At 37.6% G+C, this 21324-nt stretch overlaps 4 protein-coding genes and 1 long non-coding RNA gene across 5 annotated transcripts; 3 read left to right on the top strand and 2 right to left on the bottom strand.

Annotated features, from left to right (window-relative positions):
* Positions 1-484: 484 nt before the first annotated feature.
* Positions 485-3028, bottom strand: LOC113778739. Its single transcript, XR_003469314.1, has 3 exons — positions 2518-3028; positions 1540-1598; positions 485-726 (listed from the first exon to the last, which is right to left on the bottom strand). It is a non-coding gene; the product is annotated as an uncharacterized LOC113778739 (long non-coding RNA).
* A 1325-nt stretch (positions 3029-4353) lies between these two features.
* LOC113777914 (glycine-rich cell wall structural protein 1.0-like) lies at positions 4354-5813 on the top strand. The gene is made up of 4 exons (XM_027323146.1): positions 4354-4420; positions 4517-4612; positions 5383-5665; positions 5798-5813. The coding sequence occupies exons 1-4, from the start codon at positions 4354-4356 to the stop codon at positions 5811-5813; spliced, it is 462 nt and encodes a 153-aa protein (XP_027178947.1).
* A 287-nt stretch (positions 5814-6100) lies between these two features.
* On the top strand, positions 6101-10717 carry LOC113777460 (GTP-binding protein At3g49725, chloroplastic). Its single transcript, XM_027322550.1, has 13 exons — positions 6101-6612; positions 6810-6874; positions 6979-7041; positions 7178-7267; positions 7370-7482; positions 7710-7778; positions 8371-8515; positions 8598-8653; positions 8806-8856; positions 9039-9093; positions 9168-9224; positions 9469-9588; positions 9692-10717. Exons 1-13 carry the CDS (start codon positions 6162-6164, stop codon positions 10211-10213), a joined length of 1857 nt encoding a protein of 618 aa, XP_027178351.1. The 5' UTR covers positions 6101-6161; the 3' UTR covers positions 10214-10717.
* A 2060-nt stretch (positions 10718-12777) lies between these two features.
* LOC113778585 (probable pectin methylesterase CGR2) lies at positions 12778-16419 on the top strand. The gene is made up of 7 exons (XM_027324035.1): positions 12778-12854; positions 13474-13613; positions 13771-13810; positions 14016-14057; positions 14288-14668; positions 15323-15378; positions 16063-16419. Exons 2-7 carry the CDS (start codon positions 13497-13499, stop codon positions 16213-16215), a joined length of 789 nt encoding a protein of 262 aa, XP_027179836.1. The 5' UTR covers positions 12778-12854; positions 13474-13496; the 3' UTR covers positions 16216-16419.
* A 149-nt stretch (positions 16420-16568) lies between these two features.
* LOC113778594 (pentatricopeptide repeat-containing protein At3g49710) lies at positions 16569-19033 on the bottom strand. Its single transcript, XM_027324047.1, has one exon. It carries the CDS (start codon positions 19031-19033, stop codon positions 16898-16900), a length of 2136 nt encoding a protein of 711 aa, XP_027179848.1. The 3' UTR covers positions 16569-16897.
* Positions 19034-21324: the final 2291 nt, after the last annotated feature.

Here is a 21324-nt window from a genome sequence, read left to right as displayed (position 1 = left end):
ACGTTCATCTTCCCACTTGGATTGCTGAAATTATGAAACACAAGTGACTTTTAGCATATTTTGTACACACAACGTAGGCTTAATCTTTCCTATATACCATCAGTGTAAGGTTGATGTATGTCATATCTAGGGGTGCAAACGAGCCGAGTCGAATCGAGTTTTGAATTTATCGAGTCGAGCTACACTTATTTATACGCGAGCTCGAGCTCGTCGAGCTCGAAAAATAAAGCTCGAGCTCGGCTCGATGTAGGAAAAAGAAAACTCGAGATCGACTCGTTTATAGCTCGCGAGCCTAGCTCGAATTCTGGCTCGCGAATAGCTCGAGTTCCGCTCGATTTTCTGGCTCACGAATAGCTCGAAATCAGCTCGATTTCTAGCTCGTTAGGAGCTCGAGTTCGAACTCGAAAATAGCTCGAAAATTTCTGGAAATTTAAGCAAGAAAACAGCAATTTTGTCCGCATATTTTTGACAAAATTTAGCATGATAATAACAATTTTTCACATATTCTTGATCTTGAGGCCTACAAATTATGCACTAATACAATCATAAATGTCCAAATATCCACTAATACAAATCATCCAAAAATATCCAGATGCCCACTAATACAAATTATCCAAATTTCCACAAATATCCACTAATACAAATTAAAAGCAGCTTGTTGTCCACAAGAACCAAGGCATGACATGAAGCGAGAATTAGTCCACCAACTCCAACTCCAGAAAATTCCTAAAGGTTAAAAGAATCATAAGAAAAACGATTTGGCAAAAATGCAAATGCCAAATAAGAATGAAACCATCAATCAAAGAAATGAAATGCGTGATAACCAGCAATACACAGAGAACTCATGCGTGATAACTAAATGGAGATATACTAATAACAGAAAACTCATACCCAATGAGTTATAGATGACGCAAATGAAATACATGACAAAAGAAGATCAAATGTGAGATGCAAAAAGTATAACAATTTCCAAGATGATATAAACCATTTGCATCATTAAATTTCATAAACATGTGAAAGAAATCAACTTATTAGTACAAGCAAATCACGCAACTATCATTATTGACATTATTCATCTATATGAAAAGAATATCAAATCTTCGAATCCTTAAAGAAACCATAAGTTAACAGGAGCACAAGGGTGCCTACATCATAAGATGTTTGTTCATCTACATGATCGTAGTCATTGTTAGCCTGCTGCATTGCGCAAGAATGGTAAAACAGATCAATAGAATAGCAAAGTTTCTTCCATGTAATCGAAAGGGCACCAATTTCCCATGCAATTGCACAAGCTGTTAAAAAAAAGACAAAAAACAGCAATAGAAAACAATATATTGCTCCTTGCATTAGGCGCAAGATGTCCCCTACTGCCTTAATTTCCTACTGGAACAAACTCAACACAACACATAACCATCGCATATATGATTGCACTCCACCAGCGTTCTATAACCATCTGCAATTCTGCACTAACCTCTGTGATCTTAATACCATGAGTTAGAATTGGACAAAACTCTAAATAGAAAATTAAAGGTAAATTACCTCAAACATCTCCGAAGTCAAGAAATAGGCAACACAATCTCTTGTCTATCCTTCAATTTCTGGAAAAACAAAAAAATAAAATAAAAGAAATTAAGAAATAGTAAGGCCGAATTTAAATATTATGTGTGAACCACAAGGACCTTTTTATCAATGTTTCACTGTGTAAGTGTTGCATTCTTTTTAATTATTCAACTCAAAAGCTTCAAACAAGATAGTGAACCAATTTATAAGAGATAAAAGGAAATCTACACTTAGTAGCTCTATTATTATATATAGATACTTAATTCAACAAATCTATAATCCAGTAACATATATATATGTGTGTGTGTGTGTGTGTGTGTATTTCTTGTTAAAATACTAACTGAAACCTCATTTCAACCCCTAAAGAATTTTTCTATAGTCAAATCCTGCAGAGGTAAAATATGGTACTTTCTTCACCTTACCAAATGCAATTAGTTTCTCCTTTGACGTCTAAGCAAAACTCCACCAACCATTTCAAGTTTGTAAGTTCCAAAGTTTTCAGGTCTCAAAAAACTGAAAAAGTTCAATAACAATAGAAATTATTGAACTCGGAAGTGTGTCATGCATTTCAATAAAATGTAAAATTCAGATTTATTACAGCAATGTGCATTCAACCAAAATTGAAACTGATGACTTGGCAAATTGATTACGGAAATAACCAACTAAAAGTAGACCATCATTCATTTTCTCAGTTAGCTCCTCCAAATCATCAAAGATGATGAGAGCAATTAAGGTGTAATTATGACACCAAATACTCCGAAAGAAAGGCAAATCAGTCAAAAACCTGCTGAGGTACCATTATAGTGCATATCATTGTCCAGTGAGTGGGATAGAATATTAATTGTCCCTTTTAATTATGTTTCTTGATCACCATTCCAGATTAATAGAATTTTCATTATACAAATTGTTGAATTAAACGGCGCATTAAGTAGAAAGAAAAAGAAGCTAAGTACATACCTGCAAAAATCTAGGAAAAGCTCGGTGGGTTGCGCACTTGCTCGCTGGAAAAGCTTAGAAAAAATCCGGAGATAGGAATTCACTGAGAAGCTGGTTGGGTTCGTCAGTCAGCCTCGTTGAAGTGGTTGGGTTCCGAAAGCTGGTTGGGTTGCCTATGTGGAGCTGGTGGAAGCGGTGGAGAAACTGGAGATGGAGCTAGTAGAAGCAGATATGGCAGTAACGGGGAATTGGGAGTTTGGGACTTCCCATGGTTTCAAGAGGGTTGCCTTTCTGGCTCCGTGCATACTGGGATGAATCTGGTGTTTTCGATTCTCAGGTAAGGGACCCGAGTGCCCCCGCTCATTGGAGCTGCACTTGCGACAGAGTTAGGACTGAGGACAGTCAGCAGAGAAAACTTGGAGGTTGCTGAGGAGCTAGCGGAAGTGGTGGAGGTGGAGCTAGCAGAGATGGCGGTAGCGGAAGTACGAATTAGGAGTTTGGCAGTGGGACAGTCGGTCGGCGGAGCCAGAGGAAGAAGATTGATCCAAGGAAGTGAAGAAAGAAAATTGGGTAACCTAACCTAATAGAGGAAATTGTAAATTTTAATTGATTCAGGGGTATATTTGTAATTTCACACTGACTCGAGCCTAACGAGCGGCTCGTCGAGCTATCGAGCCAAAGAAACGAAGGCTCGAGCTCGCCTCGTTTGTCTTAACGAACGGCTCGAGCTCGGCTCGAGCTCGGTCAACACGAGCTCGAGCCGAGCTTTGACTCGAGCTGCTCGCGAGCAGCTCGAGTCGCCTGCAGGCCTAGTCATATCAATTGAATTTAAACGTCAAATTTTATATATGTGAAACGACGAAATTTTGTATATGTGATATTCATCTAGATTTTTATTTATATCTATTAGTATATGGTATTATTAATGCATAAAAGATTTATCGTTATTAAATAAAAAAAGTCCTATATATGTATATATATTAGGGAGAAGCTTGCGCTAAACGCGGGAGTTTTAACCTATGTGATAAAATATTTATTCAAATAAATTTTAAAAAAAAGATAGTAGTATTATAACTGTATGGTAATTGGTTTAATTGAAACAGTTGAAGTGCATGAAATTATAAATAAATTGGTCAAATCAACAAACTTATAAAGAAAAACAAATTTATAAGTAAAAGAAATAGAATTGTAATAGATAAGCAAAAACATCATTACCTTTCCAACAGTCATGTATAAATTCCTTTATACATATATATATAATACCTTTAAATACCTTTCCAAAAAAAAATCATGTGATCTTTTATTTTTTACTATTTTAGGAAAAATGTCCAATTTAAGATCGACTCAACCTCTTTTTTTTTTCTAAAAAATCAACAACCTTTTTTCTTTTTAAAATCAACACAAACTTGATTATTGAAGTGTCAATTAACTGTTGGAAAATTTGTCAAATTGGTCCCTAATATTTTTACAAAAAACTTTTTTAGTCTCCAACATTTAAAATCACCCAGAATTGTCTCTAACATATAAATTATGATCCATTTTGGTCCTAATGCTCGTATTTGCTCATTTTTCCGACTAAAAATAGCACGCCTCTCTCACGTGGGCATATTTTTAAGGGCAAAACTGAAAAACACACTTCATTCTCGGTTGAAAGCAAAAGTATCCCTTTTCATTTTTCCCCCTAACATTACAGTCACAAAAAACCCTAATTTTCCCCCTGAATTTTGGGATGAAGCATATGAAGAAGGCATTGTGTACCTAATGTTGAATAGGGCTCCCTTTTTCTTTTGCTTTTGTGCCAACCAGACACTAAGCACCACAAGACCAATTGCCAGAAAGCCCACGAATCCAATTGTCATGACAACTCCGCCTTTCATGCCCCCACCATTTCTAGATATTGTGATTGCAATAATATTTAGAGCAGGTATAGTTAATCTTGTAGTGGGTTTCTTAGGGGCAATTGCTGATAAGGCTGAGCTAGTTGGAGCATCAGTTTGGGATGCATTATTTTGAGAGGCAGGGGGAGAAGGTAGAATAAGAGATGTGGTGATGGAAGGAGGAGACACCACCGAAAGTAGAAGGGGATTTAACAAGGATAGAGCTTGGGAAGAAGCAGGTAATGGTAGAGGAGGTAATACAGGAGAGGGAGGGTTGTGAGCGGTGACTTTGGGCTTGTTTGGAATCTCAAGTTTTTAGCAAGTTTGTATAATTCTAGTTTTTTAACAACTTTTGCTACAGGAATCCCAAAAAACTGATCAAAGTTTTTAACATACACACTTCAAAATAATACACAAAAAACTTTCCCTTCAACTTTTCTTCTTTTTCCCCCCCACCCACCTCACAACGTCTTCCGTCGCTGGCCACCACCTCCACCACCACTTCCGGCGCCGGTCACTATTCCAGTTGTTATTGCCGGTCTTTTTTTTTTTTTTCTCTCCCTCTCCCTCACCTCTTTTCCCCTCCCCATTTGACTGATCTGTTGGTGTATGCCTATTTTTTCCTTTTTTTTCTTTCTCCCTCCCCCTCCCTTCTGTCTCCCCTGCCACCATCCCCTTCCTGCTAGCTACGATATGGTCACGCGACCAGATCGTAGCTAGGGGAGGGGGAGGATGGCGGGAGAGGGGAGGAGAGAGGAAGAGACAAAGCTAAAAAAAAAAAAATCCATGGTTGCAACAACTCTGGTGTCGGAGGGGGAGGGGGAGGGGAGATGAGAGGGAAAGGGAAGGGAAGAGGGCAAAGGTGCCGGGGGAGGGGGAAGGGAGAAGAAGAAGAAAGAAAAGAAAAGAAAAAAGTTTTTCAACCTAAAAATTTTTCTTACAACTTCTACAATAATCTACAGTAAAATTTTAGACAAACACTCAAAAAACTCACCTTAGGCCTTTATAGCGGGAGGTGGTGGAAAAACTGAGGTAGGTGATGCTGGGACTGCAATTGGCCGAGGAGGAGAGAGTCAAAGAGCTGGAGAAGGAGGTGTTGTGCGAAAAGAAGGGGAAGGTGATGGTTGTGGGGGAGGAAGGGGTGATAAGTTTACAGATGGAGGAGGGGCAGTAGGGAGTGGCGATGGTGACACAGATGGAAGGGGAGGAAGGGACGGAGAAGGTAAGGAAGGGAAAGTGGGCGGTGTTGATAATGGTAGTGGTGATGATTGGGGTTGGGGAGGAGGGGAAAGGTAAGTAAGGAAGTATGTTTTTCAATTTTGCTCTTAAAAATATATCCACGTGAAAGAGACGTGCTATTTTCAGTCGAAAAAATGAGCAAATACGAGCATTAGGATAAAAATGGATCATAATTTATATGTTAGGCACGATTCTGGCTGATTTTAAATATTGGAGATTAAAAAAGTTTTTTATAAAAATATTATGGACCAATTTGGCAAATTTCCCTTATCGTTTATGGTTCACGTATAAAAGAACAACTTACAAAAACATGAAAACTCAAATTCAATTCAACTACACTATTTGAACAGCTGCTCAAGCCTAACCAAAATTTGAGTTGAGTTGAGCCAGAGCGCTCCTTTGTTTCGGCGGTCAACAAAATCGCGAAGAGGAAATACAAGAAAAAAAGAGAGGAAAATAAAGAAGACAAAAAAGACCGAACCTTCTCCTTCCTAAGCTGCTTACTCCCTATGCAGTAACCAGAGGCAGGCAAAGCCATCTGCCAAAAATATGTTTAGAACCATCTCTCGTATTCGCCATATACAATCATTGCTCAGCCCCAAATCCCTCGTTTATACTACATTAACCAACCATATCCCAGGCTATGACACCCATCCCAGTCTACTCAGCCCTTCAAATTCCTTTTTCGAAAGCCCAAAGTTGCATTCTTTTCTCTCAACCCTTTCTTTTCCATTTTCAAGTTCTCAGATTCTTCAGCGACGCCATCAAGATGGAGAGTCTATTGAAAACAATGAGCTTGTTAGCCGCCCTCCCAAGCTCTTCGTGGTTCAGCCGCGGTTTCGGCCTGAACCCGTTTTGCAATGGAAGCTTGAAGAGGCTTTGAACCTCGCGAATTCGCTGGAAGAACAGAGAGATGGTTACTACGACACCGAGTTTTCGGAGAAAGAGTTGCCCCCTCATGTTGTGGTGCAGAATCCGATTGACCGATCACCTCGTGCTGGTCAGTTTTCCGGATTTATTTACTAGTATCCCTTTGTGGAATACAGCAGTAAAGTGATGAACTTTCTGATAAACTAGTGTTTGATTATTAGCTAAATTTTATATCTTTTTTATCCTTTTTAAAACAACAGTACACAGTAAGATGTTGAGCTGAACCAAAAGTTGGAAGTAGCTTTATCAGATTGTGCTTTATTGCAGATACTTATTTTAGGAAAGGAACAGTGGACACAGTTAAATGCCATCTATATGCCTTGGACTCGAAGGTATGCTTTTGGGATACTAGGTTGGCTTGCTATTTCTTTGTCTTGATTACTCAGCTGAATTCTTTTAGTACGCAGAAGTTGTTAACATATTTCTGTCTTAATAGGACGAGGTGGATGCTATATTTGTGAATGCAAGTCTTTCGGGCATTCAACAGAGGAATTTGGAGGTAAGTTTTAATTTTAATTGCCTTCTGCGGTCTGCGGTCTGTTTAGACAAATCCACCTACTTATCTACTCTATATATTGTATGAATATCATTTGATCATTTTTACCCATTTGTTTGTCTTTTTATTCAAATGACAGCGTATTTGGGGCAAACCTGTTTTAGATCGCGTGGGTCTGATCATAGAGATCTTTAATGCTCATGCACAGACAAAGGAAGCAAAGCTACAAGTATTGAGCGAATATTCTGCCTTCTACCATTGTTACTATTGTTGTTACCATTATTCGTACAAGTTTCAAATATTTCATCTTTGATCCATCATTGACCCACAGGCTGAGTTAGCAGCTCTTATGTACAAGAGATCAAGGCTTGTCCGTGTTCGTGGTCCTGGTGGGCGCTATACATTTGGCGGAGCTGGTGAAGCAGAAGTAGTCAGTGCCAGAGGGTAAGTACATTGTTTGAAGTTCCTCAGTTACTGCTCAGCCATGTGATACATCTTTAGTAAAAGTCCTCAAAAGGAACAAGAGAGAAAAATTACCTAGTATGGGAATATTCATTCTTATGATAGACGTCTATTGTTTAAAACCAATTGATGTCAGATAGAGCCTTTTGCTTATTTTGTAGCCTTTGTGGTTTTTGTTCCAATCTTATGCACTTCCTTGTGACTTGCAGGAGAGGAAGTGGGGGGCGTGGTTTCATTAGTGGTGCAGGAGAAACTGAACTTCAACTCCAAAGACGGAGGTTTGATCATTGACTTTAAACCTTGCACTCAACTGATTCTTAGATTGCCATTATACAGGTATCTTCTAAATGTCTGTATATGCAAAAGAAATATGTAAGTCAAGGGGATTGAGATAGAAATGGATATGATGGTTGGTTCTCTACTTTATTTGTATTGAAGTACACTCCTATTAAACGAAGGGTGGTATGGGGTAACTGACTTAAAAGCATGGTATCCAGAAAGTTCTAGTTTGACTTCTAACTTTATCATGGCAAGTTAGTTGAGAGTTCTGTGTCCTTTTTTGACTTTGTCCTGGAATGTGGTGTAAAAAGAAGCGAAGAGTTGAATGTTGAGCGGGGACCTTTTTTCACTAGTGAAAACATTTTGTTAACAGGATCAGTTCAAATGAAACTTCTCTTGACAGGATGCTTTGTGTGTGAACCATTTTACCTTCTGTGTTTTGGATTTCTATTACAGTTTACACTTCTGTGTTTATCAAGTTCTCTCTCTCTCTCTCTCTCTCTCTCCCCCCCTCCCTCTTCACCACCACGACCACCACTTGTTACATGCCTTCAATAGAAGTATATATGTCTTGTGACTCTTCAATTTCAGAATACTGGAGCGGCGGAGTCAATTGTTGTCTGAAATTAAGGAGGTGCGACGGACACGAGCTGTGCAACGTGCTGCTCGTAAGAGGCATGGAGGATCAGATGATGATGTCATTGCTACTGTTGCTGTAGTTGGGTACACAAATGCTGTAGGTGGTTAGAACACCTCTAATTCCTTTTACAGTTCCCTATTGTTTAATTAGCCTAATGCTGTTTGGCTTTTCTCTGTAGGGAAAATCTACCCTAGTTGGTGAGCTTTCAGAGAGTTATCTTTACTGTGATGACCGGTATAGCAAATTGTTTATGCAGTCAATTGTCTTCTTTGTATATCTTGATAACGTCATTCACATGATATGGAGGTCTCATGGATCTGGTATCCATTTCTTGTGTTCTTTTGGTTAAGGTTTGCGTGGCTCATCGGAATTTTGTAATTATGCAGATTATTTGCAACAGTTGACCCTAAATTAAGAAGTGTAGTTCTTCCTTCTGGGTAATATAAACCACTTCAGATTTTAATTTTTAGTTTTCTGTAGTAAGCAACAACTTCTGAATTTTGTTATTGAAACGCTAATAATTTTTGTCAACTTTTATGATGATATAAAGTAGGAAGATTTTTATTATCTGCTAAGCTTTATGTCATGGAGATGATCGTTATTTCTCCCTTATTTTCAGGAGGAAGGTGCTTCTTAGTGATACAGTTGGTTTCATATCAGATTTGCCCGTGCAGGTAACCAGGAAGCTGTGTTTTTCCATTGGGCTTTATTTGCATGGTTCTTACTTCTCATATTTTGCACCTTGCAGTTGGTGGAAGCATTTCATGCAACCTTGGAAGAGGTTGTTGAGGCCGACCTCCTTGTGGTATGATGTAGTACTATTTGATTGTTGTCTGTTGACTTCGATCTTGAACTTTGATCTATGCTCTGTAAAAGCACCTGATACCTGGGGAATCAATTCTCCTTCCCAGAGGGAGCAAAGGAGTGCATAAAAATCTTGTGAAGTTGGGGCATTATTTCGAGATGTCTCATTCCTGCCTTCGACAAATGGATGGAGTGCTTTGATTGTTTTAATTGCTACACAAGATAACTGGCAATTTCTTTTGCAGCATGTCCTAGACTCGAGTTCGCCATTTCTCGATGAGCAACGGAAGACTGTACTTCAAGTTCTTCGGCAAATAGGAGTATCTGAGGAGAAGCTTGCGAATATGATTGAAGTTTGGAATAAGGTATTATGGCCAGTTCCTTCCTTAAGTTGTGGACTACAGGCAAAAAATTTGAGTATCTGAGAAGGAGATGCTTTTTTTTTTTTTGTTGGCAAAACATTTTCAGATTGATCTTCAAGATGAGGAATTCCGGCGCGATGAATATGGTGAGGATGAAGAAGTTGGCGATTTATCAGATGCAAAGGACGGTGAAAATGTTTCTGACCAGTTGTCCGGACTGGATGTTTCTGAAGCTGATGATGTAGATGCAAAGGCTGAATTGTCAGGGAATTGTGAGGAGGGCCTGGATGATCAACAAGGTGATTATTCTGATGGTTGGCTGTTATCAGGAGAAGAACAAGAATCACTGGTGGACTACGAAGGCTGTTCTGTGGGACAAGACACTCCGGATAATTTACGAAGTTTCACCTACAGGAGCTGGAGGAATAGCAGAAAAGATCCTCAATTTGATTTGGGACCCACTGCATATGTGAAAACATCTGCCATTATGGGAGTTGGCTTGCAAGAGTTGCTGGAGCTGATTGATGAGAGGTTAAAGATCCAGAACGAGAAAGTCGTGGAAAGGAGCATCTTTGATCGCAAATGGAGGCCCCCTCGCTCAGAAGATCCTATAGCAGCTGAGCAATAGCCAGTTGGCCAGGCAGGATAGCTTCATTTTGTCTTCCTGCAGCCGTAGCTGTGTTGCCATTGGATTAATGCTACTATGATGAGTTCGGCCAGATCAAAGAAAGCTGGGAAGCTGCAAGCTTAAATCTTAATTCATGTGATCCAGTTCTGGAAGATATATATATATATATATATATATATATATATATATATGCATGCTAAAGAAGAATGACTTGGAGGAGGGGCACCAAATCAATGACGCTTAGCCTGCTGGATTTCTTTCTACTTTGTTTTGGCCATCAAATCAGGATCCAACATCAATTTTGGATAGTAGCTATCGCGGCAGCCATAGAAACTCTCATTGTGAAGATTATTATACTTGTGTTGTTCCTCTCTTCACAGATGATGATGTGCCAATTCATTAACAGATACCAGGACGAAGTAGTATATACTCTACTTTGTTATATGGTAAATATTAATAAAACTGAAATCTGAAATTTAAAGTCATTAATTTATTGAATTAAAATCCCAACATTTGAGCATATTTTTTATTAAGTTGTGAACGGTTTATTATTTATTTTTTGGAGTAAGTTTTGCCTAAATAATTCAGAGTCACTTAATCAATTAATTAAGATGTTTTTATGTTTTGTCGTCAAACATGTCTGAATATGTTAAAATTTGAATTCGTTAAATTTAAGTTTTAAATTGAATTATCAAACAATTGTAGGAATAAATATGAGTTGACTTGTTTGACTAATTTGGCATTCTTAGGTTTAACCTTCTTTTTTTTTTTAAGTTTCTTTTAAAGTCTTGAATTATAATTTTCTTTTTCTTTCTCTCAATTCTCAAATCAAATCTCAAGTGAAAAATATGCCATGAGTTGTATGTCTTGAAAAGCAAATATTTGTCTTTCTCTATTTACCAAATAGAGAATGACCTGGTTAGATATTTTCACATTGGGCTTAAAAAATGTAGGAGGGCGAATCACATGGTTTATTCCTTTAAACAACTTGAGCTGGAACGGCGTAAGTTCAATTATTATTATTATGGAAAAATAGTTCAAAACGTCTTTCATATTTTGTAAAATAGCATTTTCATCATTTACTTTTAAAAGTATAATTTTACATTCCTTACAAATTTACATTAGTCAAATTTGATCTCTACCTAGATTTTCAACTGGTTTTTGATAGGAATCTATCATGTGTCTTGCATGTAATCATTTTTTAAGGGCAAAATTATCAAATCAAAATTTACATAATCCGATCCATAGTCTCTTAAATTTCACAAAATAAATTGTTTCTTCCCTCACATTTTACAAAATGAAATTTGTTTTATCTTTCACATTTTACAAAATGAAAATTTTCATCCCTCATTGACCATGCATATGAATAGTTTTTTTTAAAAAAAACCCATGTATATATCTATTTGATATCACTTGAGTTGTAGAAATAGTATATAATATATCTCTATTTGATTTCACCTAAACAGGCTAATTGTAGTCATATATATGCTATTCAATAGATATATACATAGATTAAAAACAAAATTATTTGTTTTAAATCCATGTATATATCTATATGCTCTCACAATGTAAACTTATTCAATGTGACCTTTTCTCTTTTGGTAATAGTTCATTTATTGAGTTTATAATAAAGCCATCAAACTAATGGGTCATAATTCAAATTCTATAGTCATGCTAACAAATTATAATTTAAATTTGAAATTTCTACTCATCATCTTTAAGACTAATAGTTGAATTATTTGCCTTGTGATTGTTTTAAAATTTAAAAGTGCCAATCACTTATTTATTTTTGTCATACTTTTCCTTTATTTATTTTTTGTCTAAATTTAATTCGATATAAACACTCGATAATGTTTAGAATTAAATTTTTTTGTTTTCAATTTTCGAGTAAAAAGAAATGAATTTGAGTGAAAAACTAACAATTTTTTTTTAAACTCATGTATATATCTATTTGATTTTACTTGAGCAGTACAAATAGCATCTAAGATATCTCTATTTGTCAAGCAAAATCAAATAGAGATATATTATATACTATTTGTATTGTTCAAGTGAAATGAAATAGATATATATATATATGGGTTTAAAAAAAAATCATTCGTATATATGATCATTGAGAGATGAAAAAATTTATTTTATAAAATACGATTGATGGAAAAATTCATTTTGTAAAATGTGAGAGATAAAATAATTTATTTTGTGAAATATGAGGGATTGTGGATCAAATTATGTAAAATTTGATTTGATAATTTTGCCCTTCAAAAATAATCACGTGCAAGGCACATGGTAAATTTCGCACAAAAACTAGTCAAAAATTTAAGAATAGACTAAATTTGATTAATATGAAATTTATAAATGACATAAAATTACACTTTTAAAAATAAAAAATGAAAAATTATTTTACAAAATGTGAGAGGTGATGTAAACGATTTTCCCTATTATTATTGTTATAGGCTGGCAGGCCACCCGTAGTATCCAAAATCTAATCAAGTAGTAGGAGCAGCAGCGCTATTTAAACGCGGTTGATCCGATGGCGCGCCAAATAACTAAAATCTTTAGATCCACAATGCAGGCAACCCCACCCCATCGCCCCGCCGCACCTCCACCGTAACCTCTTTTCTTCTTCTCAAATTGATTCCTTCAGGTTACGCTCCTCCTTATCCCTTAAACTTCTCTTAATTATTATCATTTTTCGTTTTGATGTCGAATTATTTTCTCATCCTCTGGAGTTCATGCATGCACATTATGTAATTATTTATTGCTGCGATTGTATTTTGATCGATATGATCATCTGCCTGCAAGGTTTAAATCTTTCTCGACCTTTATGTGTCCTTTTGCAAATACTAGCCTTGATTTTTCAGCATAAATGGTTGTTTAAGAAAAAGAAAAGAAAATAATCTCAGAAGGGGAAGGATATGGACAGGAAGGAGAACGGGGGGCATGAGAAATAAGGTTATATTTGGATCTGAATATGCTGGCACAACTGTTGGACTCTGGTATTTCTTTGAAGAATGGCACGTAAAAATAGATCACGGTCTTAACTTAGGCCGTCGCTGCATTTCTCGTGATTATTATTGTAAGCAAAGCAATTGAAGATCATGATTATAGTATGATGCCCTTGACATAGACAACGGGTTTGTATGGGCTTAATTTGTTTCCTTACTTTAACACTGTCTGCAATTTGTGCGTAGAATTAGTAGGGTCATATTTTATCGTGCTTTGGCTGTCATGATGGTTAAATTTTCGTCTTTGTTTTGGTCCAGTGTGGATCACTACTAGAACAGTCATGTCAAGAAGGCCTTCAAATCCCGCAAGGCGCTCTACGGCCACTGGAATTTCTGGGGCAAGTTTTCGTCCTAAATCACGCCCTTCTTCTTTGTTATCCGTGGTCCTTGGTGCCCTGGTACGTTAGACTACAACTCTTTTTTGTTGTTTGTGAATGAAATATGCAGCTAGCTGTGTGATGCATTTCCTTCCTTTTATTGCTCTAAATTCCAAGTTCCATGTTGCAACTTGAGTGTTCATATGCTGAAACTTTCTCGTCATTCTTAAACTTTCAGGGTGTCATCCTCGTTGTTGGCTATTTGTTTCGGGGCTCAGGTAACTCTTTGTTTGCTGAGATATAGGTTGTCTGTTGGCTACTAATCATTTCATGTATGACTTCAAAATGAGAAACAATAGGTTAATAAAATTTCGCATCGTATTTTTTAGAAGTTTCATGTTTTAAATCTTTTTTTTGATTTCTAATAGGATCTGAGATCGAATGTTTCTCCCTTCTCACCCTGAAAGAGATTTTTGTTTGTAGGTTTATCAGGGACTAGCAGGGAAGCGGTTGCTGGAATTGATGGTACAACTTCAGATATTTAAGTTTTAGATGTATAAACGTTGCCCAAAAGTTGCAATTGATTCCCTTTTCATCTTTTTGTTTTATTTTTTCAAAAGTTTTTTATGTTAAATCGTGATTAATATGTAGCTATAGAATTGTCTAGAAAGCATTGAATATGTTAGTTGAACATCACTGTGATCTAATTTTTACGAGGACTTGGTATGCCAAGGGCTGATAGTTTGAGTTTTCAGCATCTATAGGCAACACATGTACATTGGAACTTTTGAGAGCAATACCTATCCTAAAGAAGGCATATGGTGCAAGCATGCAAAAAGTTTTGCATGTAGGACTTGATACTTGTTCGGTGGTCTCCAATTTGTTGAAAGACGATGATACTGAAGCCTGGGGTGTGGAGCCCTACGATTTGGAGGATCCCAGTGGGAGCTGCAAAAGCCTTGTGCACAGGGGCATAGTACGCGTGGCAGATATCAAGTTTTCTCTTCCATACAGGGAAAACTCATTTTCTCTTGTTATTGTGTCAGATGCTGTGGATTATTTGTCCCCAAAATACCTGAACAAGACTCTTTCTGATTTGGCGAGGGTGTCATCTGATGGTCTCGTCATATTTACAGGTAAGCTCAAAACAATATGCATACTGCTGTCTGGTAATATTTAGTTGTGTATCTAAGTGAAAGAATTTCAAACCTGCAAGACGCTTTCATCCTTGCCCAGCAACACATCATGTAGAACTAGAAGTCATTTACCTTCTTTTGCAATAAATTAGCAAACCATAGAGCAGCCAAATATTTGTCTCCTAAAATAGAGTTCTCTCTCTCTCTCTCTCACACACACACACACACACACACAAACACAAACATAATTGTGCATGCACATGCACACAAACTCTCTCTCTATCTCTCTCTCACTTGTACACACATTGGCACATCCTCAGAGCCATGCTCCCATCCACTTGTGCTGATATACTGGTCCATCTACTTTGCATGTATTCTTTTACTTGAGTGATCCACTTACATGTGCAGTTCCATGTACTTTGCATGTATTCTTTTACTTGAACAATTTGGTCTGTTTTCCTTTGAATGCATGCTGATTTTGGAACCCACCAACCATTACTGGTACTGGTTCTCAACCTAAGCTATTCAGTATTCATTTAACTAGTCCGACCCAAAAACAGTGATTAGTTTGTAAACTCCTCATTTTATATCTAGTTTATTAACAAGATGGAGATTGAATTCCCTGTTATTTGGTCTATATCTTTTCCTATTTAGGTTTTCCAGGTCATTCTAGAGCTAATGTTGCTGAGCTATCCAAGTTTGGGCGCCCGGTAAGCTATTAACTAGTTTGGCTTCAAGTAGTCTTACTGCTTTTTAGATGTTTTTATAGCTAGCAATCGAAAAATGATGTAGGAAGAGTCAGCTAATTGGCATACCAACAGGATAAATATGGGGGTTTCTTTTGCTGAAATAGTATGTCAGAGAAAAGTTGTAGCTTATGTGGAAGGTCAATGTGCTCTTTCTCTAGCCTTTTTCCAGGAGGAATCCTGTCTCAGATGCTGTAGTTTTGATGCTTTCTGTCAATAGTCATTTAATTTGGGGCCTAAGCCTTTTTTTTTCCTATTTTCTTTTTTGGATTGTTTTAGTGTCTAAAGCATTGACCATTATTACAGTAGCTGATCATAGGCTACAAATTTGTTACCTATGGTTGCATGTATTTTTTTGAATCTGTACCAGCCTGTTTGCCTCTCGATTTTAGTTCTCTGCTTTTAGTCCGCCAAAAACAGACAACAAAATATACAAAAACTTCCACAATCAAAGAGCAAAGGCCAATCATTTACATCTGGTTCAATTATCAAAGCTTCTTTTATACTTTTAGCATGAAGAACTTAGAGTACGCAAAATGAGACATTACTGGTTGAGATGCTCTGTTGTGGGATATTTGCTGCTTATATTTGCTGAATGCAGAGGGCTTGTTTTGCCTGAAAAATAACTACTCCAAATTTCATGTCCAGGCAAAAATGCGCAGCTCTTCTTGGTGGGGTCGTTTTTTTGTCCAGACTAGTTTAATGGAGAATGAAGCTGCAGTAAAAAAGTTTGAACAGGTTGCAACCGAGAGCACATACATCCCAAGGTGCCAAGTTTTCCATCTCAAGTCTTTTCGCTGACTTGCTTCAATACTAGGACTGTCTTTAAATTTTCACTTTATTAAGCCACTGAATCAATAATTATTGATTAGATAATTGGTAGGATAGGAGTTATTTATTTAGTGCTTATACAGTTTCCTTGCATTAGAGAACAATTTTTTGAACAGTTCAAAAGGCAATAGGCACGAGTTTTTGGAATTTGGCTAATTATCAGTTGCTGTGTCTAATATTGCAAGTCCTTGTTCTTGCTACCATTGGATTTTAATTACTGTCTATGAATTTAAGTATGCTAAAAACATTCCAAAGCGACGAGGCAGCAGAGGGAGAAAACATATACAAGATTATTCCATGGTACATCAGCAGAATACAATCAAATTCGCTTCACTTCCAATGTTAGCATGCCAATAACAAGTTACAATAGATGAAAAGAGTCTTTCTGAATTTACAAAGTTTTAGCAACTTCACCATCGGGGATGGACTGCCAGAATTGAGCCTTCTAAACTTACGGAAGTATCCAGCACCAATGTGAACTCAATGGAGAGGTGACATTGGAAAACATGTCATAGGGTCATTTTAGCAAGATTTGCAGTGTACTGTATACATGGAATCCACCAAGTAAATGTTTGCTTAGTAGAATAGTAGCAGATTTAATCTCCTTGAACTCCTCACAACACTAGCTCTTCCATCCTTGACAGAAAAGTAATCACCAAAAGTCGGCACATGAACATTGCCCATCCTTGAAGAAGTGAAACCTGTAACAATCCCTAACAGTAATCTCTCTCCCAGTTATGGTAGAGATAACTTTAATTGCATTGTGACAGTCCTCGCATATCCTCAAGTTTTTCACAACAAGTATTGGATCACCTTCTTTAGTTGTTAATAAAGCAAATCCAACTGCTAGCTTCTCACTGTGATACCCCTGCCTAGCTGTTTCTTCACCTTTCCACCTCACAGTCGGCCAATAACCTGCTTGCCTCATCTTCTTTGACATCTCTTCCCAAAAATCATATATCTCATTTATCATTGGATGCGAACTATCGTCTGCTAGAAACACATGGATCCTCTTGTCCAACTCAATCCAACTACACCCTGGTTTCTTCTTTAGTTGCTTATCTCGCATTAGTTTTCTAGCTTTGGCAACTTCTTCCCATCTGCCAGCACTGGCATACATGTGCGCAAGCATGACATATGGAACTGCATTTGAAGAGTCCAGCTGAAGACACTTTTTAGCTGCTTTTTCTGCTAGCTCCATGTCACCATGTGTTCTACAGGCTCTGAGCAATGATCCCCAACCAATGCTGCCAGGATCATGTGGCATGGTCTCAATCAGTTTCTCTGCTTCCTTGAGCTGGCCTGCTCGACCCAAAAGGTCAATCATGCATGAATAATGTTCTGGCTCTGGTTCTATCCTAAATTTCTGAGTCATCATTTTGAAATATTTCTGCCCTTCTTCAACTTCTCCTGTATGCGCGCATGCACAAAGAACAGATATGAAAGTTATGCTAGAAGCAGCCGTATCACTTTCAAGCATCTGTTCGAAAAGTAACAACGATTCCTTTCCTAAACCATGCTGAGCGTATCCAGCAATAATTGAATTGAAAGTGACACTGTTATGCTCCGGCATCTGATTGAATACCTTCCTTGCATCTTGAAGATTTCCAGATTTGGAATACATAGCTATCAGGGCATTATCTACCGCAACTAGGTTTGATGGTATATCAGCTTTAACTACCAAAGCGTGAATTTGCCTCCCTTGTGAAGGTGATGCCAAGTTAGAACAAGCACTAAGCACACAAACAAAGCTGCAATCATCAGGACGGTGACCAGACATTTGCATCTCTTTGAAGCAAGCGACTGCCTCTTCATAGAACTCCTCATTCTGGGAACACGCAGAAATCATTGTATTCCACAGGACCAAGTCGGGGTCAGGAATTTCCTCAAATACTTTTCTGCAGTCCAAGATACTACCTCTGCATTTTGCATACAAATCTACCAAACTACTTGCCACATGAGGGTTCTGGTGGAACCCCATTCTGATCAATTGAGCGTGAAACTGAAGCCCACCAAACAAATCCTCCATGCTTGTAAAGGCAGTCAATACGCTTGCCAAAGTAAACATGTCAACGCTAAAATCCCTGCGAACCATTTCTTGATACAAAGAGAGCGCCTTTGATCCCTCTTTGTGCTGCCCGTAAGCCACAATCATTGAATTCCAAGACACCTCATCTTTAATTTCTTCCATCCCATAAAATACCTTCTTGGCCTCATCTATGAAGCCATTTTTACCGTACCACGTAATTAAAGTATTGTTTACAGAAGCATATGAATCAAACCCACCCAAAACAGCCAAGCAGTGCAGCTGCTGAATCAAACTGTTGTTATCAGAAGCAGCATTGACTGCCGCAGAGAATGTGAAGCCATCCATATCCAAACCCATAAGCCTAATACGCCTAAAGAGTTGAAGGGCAGGCAGGGTATCCCCGCGGTCAGCATAGGCAGAGATGAGAGTATTATAGGAAACCAGATCAGGCTGGGGAATCTGGTCGAACAGTTGGTGAGCGAAGTGGGCCAGAGACTCTTTGGCATAAGCAGCTATAATGGCGTTGAAGGAGAAAACATTTGGGTTGGCGGTGGTGTCGAAAGCCTTGCGGGCGTCGGAGAGTAGGCCGCATTTGGAGTAGAGGGTGATGAAGTGATTGGATAGGTAGGTCGAAGGTGGTATAAGGGACTTGATGAAAAGAGCGTGGAGAGACTTTCCCGTTAAGAGGTCTCTTTGAATTATGCATGTCTTCAAAAGTTGGCGGAACTGTTGAACTAGGCTCCATGACGTTTGGTTCATCTAAGAAGCCAACACTAGCATTGTAGCACTTTGTTTGTTTGTGACATTATGATGATGGTTCTTCTTTTTTATTAAGTATTCTGTTTTTGTCATAGAGATAAAGGGGGGAAAAAATATCTTCTCTCTCTCTCTTCTAATAATTTTAACGGGAGACTGTTTAAGTCTTGCAAAGAAGAAGGAGAATAATACTTGAAAATCCAGTCACTAATTTAAGCGGGGTTTTGGAGACATATTTCTTCTTTCTTTTGGGCGTGAGTAAGACCATGGTTCGAAGACTCGGCCGAGACCGAGACGTCTCGGCTTAGCTCGAGACTAGACCGCGACGAAACGTCTCCGAGATACGTGACAGGCCGAGACGTCACCGTGAAGGGTTGAAACGGCCGAGTCACTCTGAATCATCCCGAGTCAACTTGAATTTTTATTATTTTTACTAATTTTTAATTATTTTTATTTATCATATTTTTGACAATTTTTAGAATATTAAATATTTCAAAATTTCACGTCTCGTCGAGACCGCGACCGATATGCCGAGACCGATGTGAAACGATCCAAGCCGCGACCGCGACCGCGACTTTGAACCATGAGTAAGACCCTAACTGGATTAATCACAGGACAGGAAAAATTGTACATGTAGAAAGGTCTTTGTGCGATCTATGACCCAAAAATGCTCTGACGAAAAATGGGACCTTTTAGCTTAACAAGGACTTAGGCGAAGAATAGAATAGTCTTAGAACAGGCCCAAAACTAACGACCAAGTCCCTCTTTTGAACTCTGGGAACATGGGATATTCTGATTGCCCATAACCCAAGAACTAATTCCACCTTGCCGGGCTTAAGAGATCTCAATTCCAATTTGGGTTTTGTAGCGAGCATATGTTTACAAGCTTGCCTCCACGAAATTGGGAATTTATGATCTCCGCTTCGCCTGATTATATAAATGTATGCAGAGACTCGGTGCTTGGTGGTGCTTGATACGCTGTCGTCACAGTACTCTACTAAGGCTCCGTTTGATAACACTGAATTCTGAATTCTGAATTCTGAATACTGAAATAATTAATTTGCTGAATTTTAAGCACTGAAAAGAGATATATGAATGTCTGAATCTTAATGCTGAATCTATTTATATTGTTTGATAAATATTCATAATTTAATGCTTAATAAGCTAGATTGTACAATTTTGCCCTTCTATCTTTTAATCCAAAAAGGAAATAAAACCTATGATTTAATTAACTTAAAATTGTTAGGTATGAAAATGACAATGATTGTGAAGAGCAATGCATACAATGACAATGTTTCTTTGTGTGGGAAAAGGGTATGGTTTCATCGTTTTGAGAATGGGAAAACGAGCTTTTAATACTCTAAAAGCACGTTCAATTACATTTCTCAATCTTGCATGTGCTTGGTTAAAGCGTTCTTCTTTTGATCTTGGACGAGAAGCATTTCGAAAATCAGACAACCAATATCTAATATTTCGATATAGTGTCATAAAGCCACGTGTGTGTGGATAAGCTGCATCACATAAATAATATTTATCTGTACAAAAAAAAAATATATCAAAATATAAATGTTTGTGGATGAAAATTACTGCAAAAAAATACTATTGTTAAAAAAAAATTTTGAATAGAGAATATCAGGTTGTTTTGTTTAATTAGATAAGGATTTTGAATAAGGAAATATTAGGTTGTTTAATTAGATAAGGATTTTGAATGTAATTAACAAACAGGGATATATTTGGTAGATAAGATAAAGTAGTTGAAGTAAATCTCTTGATTCTTATCAAATTAAGCATTCAGCTACGATTCTTGTGCTGAAAAAAATACATACAAATTCAGCACCACTTAATAAGTTCAGCAGGTGAATTTTTATTTATCAAACACCCACAACATCTGAATGTCTGAATGAATTCAGTTTCAGCACTTTTTTATGTTATCAAACAGGCACTAATATAATATGTCTGTCGTCTATTTGAGTATCAGATCTATTATTATTATTATAGAAATTAGAAATAAAAGCAAGGTGCAAGTGTTATATTGGGAAACCAAAAGGGGACGACTAGGGAGGCTGGTTTGGTGGCTCACACTTGCTCTGTGGGGAGGCATGTGAACATGGGTTGGGGGGGAACAATTCATCATTTGCTTAATCAGTGCATCTCAGGCTTCAGGTTGATGACAAGTTTAATTAGTCCCAGATGAACGCTGGGCCTGAAAATCTTAACGCGAAGCGGTTTTAAAGCAGGATTTAGGTGGCAATTTGGCTTTTAGCTACAACATGCTAGCCCAATTGGATCTTTTT

Source organism: Coffea eugenioides, chromosome 7, assembly GCF_003713205.1.
Source record: "Coffea eugenioides isolate CCC68of chromosome 7, Ceug_1.0, whole genome shotgun sequence".
NCBI classification, from domain to species: domain Eukaryota; kingdom Viridiplantae; phylum Streptophyta; class Magnoliopsida; order Gentianales; family Rubiaceae; genus Coffea; species Coffea eugenioides.
The sequence above is the reverse complement of the archived record's forward strand: the minus strand, read 5'-3'. Positions and strand labels throughout refer to the sequence as shown.